General features: G+C 58.1%; 1 protein-coding gene across 1 annotated transcript; it reads right to left on the bottom strand.

The window, feature by feature from the left end:
• Positions 1 to 2,058: 2,058 nt before the first annotated feature.
• On the bottom strand, positions 2,059 to 4,410 carry INSM1 (INSM transcriptional repressor 1). The gene has a single exon (XM_081919546.1). The coding sequence runs from the start codon at positions 4,402 to 4,404 to the stop codon at positions 3,058 to 3,060; it is 1,347 nt and encodes a 448-aa protein (XP_081775672.1). The 5' UTR covers positions 4,405 to 4,410; the 3' UTR covers positions 2,059 to 3,057.
• Positions 4,411 to 8,720: the final 4,310 nt, after the last annotated feature.

Genomic DNA, 8,720 nt, shown 5'->3' with positions numbered 1-8,720 from the left:
GGACAATCATATTCCTTCCCTTCCCCCTCCACCCTGCCCCAATTTCAGATCACAGGTGCTCTTGAGGAATAAATCACCTATTACTTGGCCTAAATAAATAAGTACAAGAAATGTTACTAGAAAGGGATAGTAGCCAACCTGTTTGCCCTCTCGATGTTAGACTGCAGATGTCCCCCTCTTTTAAATAATTAAATATCTAAGAGCAAGCCTTTGACCCTGGGTCCAAATCCCCCTTGGCTGCAAAGGAACTTCTCGTTTTTGGTCTTTTGGGCCTCCTTGCTCATCCTTCTTTCCCTGCCTGGAGTATGGAACCAACCATATGGCCAGACCTGAAAGGAATGAGGCTGAGAAGACAGAGCTCATGAGGCTTCTCTTCTTCTCTTATGCCTTCTCTTTCTCTGCTCCATTCCCAGCCCACCTGCGAGGGAGGAAGAGGGTCCCTCTGTTCTCCCCCCAAAGGCAGGCATTTGCTCAGAGGTCAAGGCAAGGGAGAGCCGCCTGCCTGGCCGCCAGCCCGGCCTCCTCAGGGCCGCAAGGGGAGGCCACAGCCTCAGGCAGCAAAATCCACAGTGGTGGCCGCAGATCCCAGTGTAGAATCACAGAATCCTAGATCTTTAGCACCTCCCTCCCTTGCTCCTGATGCAATCTTTCCTCACCTCTTTTTGCTCGGCAGGGAGGGGGGCGCCATTTTGTGGTTCTCCTCAGGTGACAAAATATATTGGGCCAGCGCTGCTGCTGCTGCTGCTGCTCCCTTGGCCTGGGCCTACTCCGCCTCCCAAGCCTGAGGGAAGAGGCCTCTCGGCTTCCCGCCCTTCCGCGCTGCTGAGGCGCCCCTGCAGCCGGGCTGAAGGACCAGCCGCCGCCGCCGCCGCCTCGTAGGCCTGCTGCTCCCCTCGGAGGGAGGCGGTGGCCATTTTGAGGAGGCGGGGGGGGGTTCGTTTCGATTTTGAGGCGCGTTCTGGTGCCCTTTGCCAGGCGCCCGGCGGGGAGACGCGGGTCCCTCTTCCTCAACTTCACACACCTGGAGCAGGCCTTCTGAAGGAAGCTTGAGCGTCTCCCTCGCCCGTGGGGCAGCCAGAAGCGAAAGCATTTCGCCCGCTGGGGTCAAAGGGCTCGGCTGGGCTCCCCCCTGCCCCCCCCCCGCCCCAGCGGAGCCCCCCATAGCCCGGGGTGGGAGGGGGCGCTGCGCGAGACTGGCGGAGGGGCGAAAGTTCGGCGAAAGGAGCGAAGTCAAGGGAGGAGGTTCGCGGCTTTCCTTCCTCTTGCCCGCGAAATAAGCGAGGCGCCGTGGCGAGCAGACACCGCTGGGCATCGCCCATTTCCTCCCCCCCCCCCCCAAGGCTGACCCTGGAGCTCTGGCGGCGAAGCGCCTGCGGAGACGGACCTCCCTGCGCTTCTGCCCGCGGGAGGGACTGGGGCGGCCAAGGGCAGGAGGAAGGAGGCATTGGGCGAACTTTCGCAACTTTAAACACTAGAAAGCTTCCTTGGAAAAGCGATCTGGGGTTCTCGGATGAGCCGCCGCAGCACAGCAGGGCTTTTCTCAGAAGGACGCTTCCCGCCCCAGCATCGAAACTCCAAAGGATGCTTGCAAAACTAATCCAACTCGCTGGCTGCCATTAGCGGTTCTTAATTTCTCCTTTGCCTGAAAACACCCGCACTCTGATCCGAAAGATTAATGCATAACTCCAAGGTTGAGCCGTGGCAATGAAGAGATGCGTCAGTGCCGAGGCTGTGGGAGCCTTGTAACCTACCTATTAAGCTTTTTAAAATCTGGACGCTTTATCAAAATGTAATCTCTGAACAATAAATAATTACGGAGTCAGTTCAGACCCACCAGTTAAGGATTATTAACTTTGATTGGCTTTTGCTATTTTAAAAACAGACAAACCATGAATCGAAAACCAGGAATTTTTAATAGGAAATAAGGCTGCAATCCTATGCATATGCGGTTAGAAAGAAGCCTCCTTAAACCTCATGGGACTTACTGCCTAGGAAATGTAGATAGGGTTACGGTACAAAATGAATGTAAAATGAAAACAGAGATGAATAAAGTGTATCTGAATTTGAAAATACTTTTATTTGAATAGTAAATAGTTAGACAGTTAAAACAGTTCTATTGAAGCGTTCTATAAATAGCTAACAGTTAAGAAAATAATTGTGTAGAAAAGAGATTGCATCTAAAAGGAAGCTGAGCTATCCGCGAGCCCTCGAAGCAAGAAGAGAAGGGTTACAGTTGTATGTTTATTCTAGGTATAAAAATTAAACCCTTTTCAACAGATCCCTTTAAAAAAGACTTAAAAATGCACAGTGAAATGGCAGGAGGTGGTGGGAGAGAGGCAAAGCACATCAGAAATAAACACCATAATTAATAATAAATAACGAATAAATAACAATTACGCATAAATCAACATATACAGATAAGCGTCAACATAGAGATCTACTTCGAAAAGGAACAAACATAAAAAGATTGGCATGTCATTGTATTAAGGCAGCTTCTACAACATTTTTTTGGAGACAAACAACGATTAAAGTCAAGGCATTTGTGGCTATACTAACCAAAGTTATATCTTTAAGCAGATTGATTTTGTTCACATCGAAAATTTAAAAAAAGAGAAGAAAACACACAGCAAAAAGGTAAAGCCAGATCCCAGCGGTTCACAAGCCATAATAAAGCTAATCAAGTGGGGAAAAGGTTCAGTTCACAGCCTGTGAAGTGTAAAGGCATCCATCATTTCTCAAGATTGACTTCGGGTGGGGGGGGGGAGAGAAAAGGGGAGTCTTAAGTTTAAGCCAACCCTGAAGCTCTGGCCCCTGGAGCAGCCCCCGCGAGTGCAGTGGGGGCGTAGAGGAGGGAGCTGCTCCAGAGCCAGCGCTCCAGGGGGCGGCGGAGAGAAGCCTGACACACCGTGGCAGAGATGCTCCGGGGCAAAAGGCCGGCGGTTCTGCGAGACGGTGCGCGCTGCCCCCGTGGCCGGCGTCGAAGTCCCGCGGTTGCCCCGCAAGCCCTCCGGGGCTGGGCGGCGACGGGGCTGCGGGGGAAGGCACGCTGGGCTCCCTCTAGCAGGCCGGGCGCACGGGCACCTGCAGCAAGATGACCTGGCGGTTCTCCGACGGGTGGCACTTGTTGATGTGGCGGGTCAGGCCCGGCGAGCTGTAGAAGGTGGCCGGGCAGTACTTGCAGGGAAAGGCCTGGGCGGCGTGGAGCAGGCGCAGGTGGCGCTCCTGGGCGCTCTTGCCGGCGAAGGGCTCGCCGCACACGGGGCACGGGTGGCACTCCCCGGGCAAGCTCAGCGGGCTGGGGCGGGCGCCCGCCTCCTCGGGCGGGCCGGCGTCCGGGGGCTCCCGCGCCGAGGGCGGCCCGTCCAGCGGCTCGTGGTGCAGAGGCAGGTGCTTGCGCAGGGCGCTCTGGCGGCGGAAGCGCTTGGCACAGCGCGGGCACGCGAACTCCTCGGCGCCGCCGCCGCCGTCGGGCTCCCCTCCGCTGCCGGGGCTCGGCGTGTCCCTCTCGCTGCCGCTGCCGCCGCCTCCTCCCTTGGCGGGTGGCTCGTCGGGCGCAGCCTTGGGCTTGGCGGCGCTGGGAGGCCGCGGCTTGTGCCAGCGGCGGTGCGAGGCCAGGTTGGCCGGGCAGCTGAAGAGCTTGTCGCACTCCGGGCAGCGGTACTCGACGCGCACGATGCGCGAGCACTTGTGCTGCGCCAGGGCCAGCGGGTCGGGGTAGCGCTCCTTGCACAGCTGGCAGATGAACTCGCCCAGCGGCTGCGCGCCGCCCGCGCGCGATCCTCCGCCGGCGCCCGCCTGGTGCTGCTGCTGCTGCTGCGGAGCCGTCGAGGCGGGCTCGGGGGGGCCCTCTTTGATGCGCAGCCCCAGCACCGGCGACGTCGTCACCTCATCCTCGAAGTGCAGCTTGCGCGCCGCCTTGGCCTTCCGGCCCTGAGGCCGCTTGGACGCGCTGGGGCTCGGCCCATGGCTGCGCTGCGGGGCCACCGCCGGAGCCGGGGAGGGCGGCGGCGGCGGGGCGGCGGCGATGGCCGCGACCGCCCAGAGCTTGAGCTCGGCCCCGGGGCCCAGGAGCAGAGGCTCCGGCGCCGGAAAGGACTCGGCCGAGAGCGGCGAGCCCAGGTGCAGGTTGCGCTCCTCGCTGACGGCCCGCGCGGGGCTGCGCAGGGGCTGCGCCGGGGCTGCGGGGCCGTCGGGCGTCCCGAAGTGCGGCGCCGCCGCGGGCGCCAGCAGAAGAGGCGCCTCGGCGGGCTGCGAGGCCGAGAGCGGAGCGGGGATCGGCGGCGGCACCAGGAGCTGCGCCGGGTCGCCTCCCTGGGCGGCCGCCGACGCCGGGCAGCAGCAGCGGGTCCGGTAGGAGATGGGCGTGGGTCTGCGGCTCCTCTTCACCAGGAAACCGCGGGGCATCCTCGGGCGCCTGCCTGCCTCAGCCCGCCAGCGGCGCCGGCGCCCCACTCCGGGTCTCCTCCCGCTCGTCGCCCGGCCGGCCAGAGGGGCGCCTCGCCCGCGCCTCCTTCCCGCCTTCCCGCCTCGCTCGCTCGCCCCCACCAGCGCGGCTCCTCCGCCGCCGCCTCCTCCTGGCCGCGCTGCCCCCCCAGTCGCCCAGCCTCGCCGCCGCTTTTTAAGGGGGGAGGACAGCATTGTTCGTGCCTCCTGCTCCGCCCGGAGCCAATCAGCGCTTCCCGCGGCTGCTCCCTGGGCTGTGAGGCGGCGCGCTGGGCGGGCGGGCGCCTGGCGGAGGTGGAGGGCAGCAGATGTACCTGCGGGCTGGGGCGCTTCCCTTCCTTTCTTTCTTTCTTCCCTTTCCCTTTCGGGCGCCCCCTCCCTCCCCTCCCCTCCCCCCCCGGCACACGCCCAGCTCCGCCTCCCGTCACGGTCTGCTGCTCCTCTATGGGAAGGCGCACGTGCCGGGCCTTTGTGTCTCCGGGCGGGGGGGGGCGCCGGAGCGAAAGAGCCATCAGCATGACAATGCCGCCCCTCGGGGGAGCGAGGGCGCCCGAGTCGGGGGGGGGGTGAAGCGCAGCTCCGGGAGCGAAATAGCAACAAAGGGGAAGAATGGAGCCGAAATATGTCAAGGAGAGGGTTTAAAATGCAGGAGAGGGAGCGGCGAAAATTGAGGAGGGGGGGGCCCTGATTGTTTCTGGGGCTTCGGACAAGGAAAATCCCGAGGAAAGATGCGCCGGGGGGGGGGCGAGGCGAAGGCGCCGAGGAGCAGCAGCAGCCCGGGAGAGGGGCCGAGGGGCGCAGGCGCGCGCGCCTTGTTGCTTCGGCCCGCCGGGCTCGCTCTTTGTCCGCGGCAGAAAGCAGGTCAGCGCCGCGCCGGGCCTCCTCCTCTCGGCCCGGCCTTCATCTTCTCGGCGCCTCGCCCACGGGCAGCCTCGGAGATGGGCCGGCGCCTTGCAGTTGCCCAAAGAGCTCAGGGCGGGGGCCCGGCCCCGCGCGCAACAGGGAGTGGCTCGCGCCCGAGGGGGCAGGCCTCTTTCGCACGCGCCTTTCCGCGTCGAAGGCTGGGATCTGGGACGCGCTTACTGAACTCCGTGGGGCTACCTTCTTAGTAGCCAGGGCTTTTTTCTGAGGGGGACGCATACCCCTAAACATTTTGTGAATCTGTGTATTTTTGTCCCGATCTGCCCTATAAAATGGTGATTTTCTTGAGTCAAAATGAGAGTACCCCTAAACATTTTTAAAGGGGGAAAAAAACACTGTTAGTAACTATGCATAGGATTAGGCTGCAAGGGGTGAATACACATCAGAATTTTAGGGTAGGCCGATACCTGACGGCTGCCAAGCGCAAAAAAGCCTTTATTTAATAATAGGATGTGATGGGGGGTATTTTTTTTCTTCCCCGTTCCCAGTTCCTCAAGATGTTTATGGTAAAGGATCCTGCAAGGGAGGTCCCGTGCTTAACAGATTTCTTTCCACACCAGGAGCTACGAGGTGACACTTGCTCGCCAGTATTGCAATGCACACTCAGACGCGCAAAGCGATCCATATTTCCGCCTAAGCAGCTGCTTTTCCCGCCTGGCACAAGTGAGCTTCCTGCAACAAATTTCATTCTCTTTGCGAAACTCGCGCTCTTCCACACTACAGGCCGAACCCGGCAAGAAGGTCTCCTCCGCAAGCCTCGCTTCAGTGCCCGGGGCTTCGTGTCAAAGGAGCTCATGCAGAAGAATCCAGCGCGTTTGGGTTTCGGGCATCAGCTGGTTCCAAACCCAGCTAATTTGGTTTAAGCGGGCTCCTGGTGGACGGGCCGTTCTGACACAGTTTCTTTAAAGTTGATGAAGGCGCCCTCGGTGGCTCTGGCAGGGAGCGAGCGAAAGACAGGGGAGGATGGGGCCGGAGGAGGCTCATACATTTTAATCCAGCCCGTGCACTTTGCTGTTTGACATCTGATGCTAAATCAAGGGGTCTAATCAAGTAGCCAAAAGGGGCGAAAGAAAAGAGTCTGCCTGTCTCCCTGTGCCTCTCCTCTCCCCCCGCCCCTGCCTCCCTGTCACCTTTGTCAAGGAAATTAACCTCTTGCCATTGAAAGGGAACCGCGGCCAATCTGGAAGAGCAAGAGGCACGTGTTGCTGGGGGGCCCACCATGGAGGGGGGAGAAGGGGAGAGGGGAGCTGTGCCCTCCCTCTCCAGACAAGACAACGCCTGCAGAAGCCATCGAGATGCTTCCTTCCGTTGACGCAGCAGCAGAGTCACAGCTGATCCTGCCTGGGGGGTTGGGGGTGGAACTGGGGCTCCGCCAATCCTGATCAACAGGCCAAGGAAGCAGCCGGGACCGAGGACTCAACTTTCTCCAGCTTTCTCTCCATAGCTCCTTAAAACAGAGGAAAGATCGAGGGGGAGTCCTCCTGCCTGCCTGCCGGTGTGTTCGCAGCTCGCAGCATCCCGAGCCCAGAGCTGTTTTTCTCCCTGGTGCTGAAGTTAGCAAGAACACCATGTGCTTTGGTTTGACAGAGCCACCGACAGGCAAGGAGACGGGCTTTCCCCCCCATCCCACAGAAAACGTAACACTGGTCTATGCCTCCTGGTTTATCCTGTAGCAGTGGTAACAGCACGATTGGAGAGGGCGGGCGGGCGGGCGGGCGGGCTTTGAAACCTGTCAGCTGTTAGCGAATTTCAGTCTTTCCGAGCTCCTTTTAATAAAAATCGAACTCGCAGGAACAGAACACACTCCAGCCGGACCTTCTTTTGCACAAACCGAGTTAAGATAACCGGAACAGTTTGTGCACTCCGTTCATTTCCGCGGAGTTTACCCAGAACTTGTTCTCCCTGGATTTGTGCCTATGGTTTTAGTAGCTGATTAAAAGGAATGAAAGATGGGAAAGCGAATCTTTCGTTTGTTGCGTCAGCAGGAATCAAAGGTCGCTGAATTCGGAGTCCCCAATAAATTCAGGTGCCGAGGACAGTGAATCGTGATTCTGATGTGGAGTCCATATATATTCTCCCAACATGTTCCCTTCCATGGCCTTCCCCCTGCATATCCTTCCCTTTAATTTGAATATGACGGATCAGCAACCTAATTCGGATTAAGGAGCCCTCTGGAATCTCCACCGCACAACGCTGTTCTTGCCCCACTTATAATTCTATGTCCGTGGCCTCTTCTACCGTTTTCAGCTATATTTAAAAATAACATAAAACACGATCCTTTTAAATAGTGTAGACTGCAGAAAAGAGGGCTAAAGCATTAGGGTGTTGTTGTTTTTTAAGCTCCTCATCTTTCTAAATGTAGAAGAAGGGGGGAAACGCCGCCCCACATAAAACACAAGGGATTCATCTTTGGAGGCAGCAGGTTCAAACAGCGAGTGCCATGTATTTACCAAAGGGAATCTATTGAAAGCTATTGAGGCGCTTGGATTCAAAAGACCCTTTTCTTTTTGTGTAGTGGTCGTGCTGCTGATTCTCCCCTTCAACCCGCTCCACGTGGCCAGCTGAAATTGGGGGGATGGCGGGGCTCGTTGCTTTTCAGTCGCATACAGTAAAAATGCATTAACACTTGAAACTGGTACAAGGACTCGAAACGCATTTTCGCAACAACAGGGGAAGGAAGAAAGCACGCTCCCGAGCACCCTCTTGCAGAGCAGGTGCAAGCAGCGGCGGCCTCAATTTGCAACTAGCTAAAGCAGGCGGGTGGGGGTTAGGGCGCGTGGCGGGGGCACCTGGAGCGGTTCCTGCTCTGCAGAAGCCCCCCTTGCCTCCTGCTTGCCCCGCTTTTCCTGATCAAACAGAAGGAGCAGAGGCGCTTCAGAATCAATGCACTTGTTTATTGCCGCGGTGGGAAACAGTGGGCCGAAGTCCAATGACTCCGTTTGCGCTGGGCGAGGAAGGTGCTGCTCCCCTAACCTGCCCCAAAGATATTTAGGATGCAGAGAGCATCTTTCTTCCATCCCTTAACGCTAATCCGGTAACCTCGAGAATAGCAAAGAGTGGATCCAACCCAAATGACAAACTGGTCAGCTCCAAGGGGAAAGCTTTCAGCACGCCCCATCTAAATATTAAAGAGGATATTAAAGGCCTTAAACTTCGGCGCTGGGTCGTGGCAGCCGGGAAGGAAATAATCGTTGGAGGCTGCGCTTCGTGACCCTCTTAAAGCCTAGACGACAGCTTCTGGATAAAGGGGGGGGGGGTCGTGGAGTATGATTTGAGTGTTCACGTTTTTTAAAAAACCAACAGGAACTATGCCACAGTGAGGGCAAGTTTTAAAAGCAGACCAAGTCTAGCCTGGC

The sequence above is a fragment of the Podarcis melisellensis genome, assembly GCF_964234715.1.
Source record: "Podarcis melisellensis genome assembly, chromosome: 7".
NCBI classification, from domain to species: Eukaryota; Metazoa; Chordata; class Lepidosauria; order Squamata; family Lacertidae; genus Podarcis; species Podarcis melisellensis.
The sequence above is the reverse complement of the archived record's forward strand: the minus strand, read 5'-3'. Positions and strand labels throughout refer to the sequence as shown.

Excerpts from the sequence above, each read along its gene's own strand:
- INSM1 (XM_081919546.1), bottom strand. The coding sequence starts at position 4,404 with ATGCCCCGCGGTTTCCTGGTGAAGAGGAGCCGCAGACCCACGCCCATC.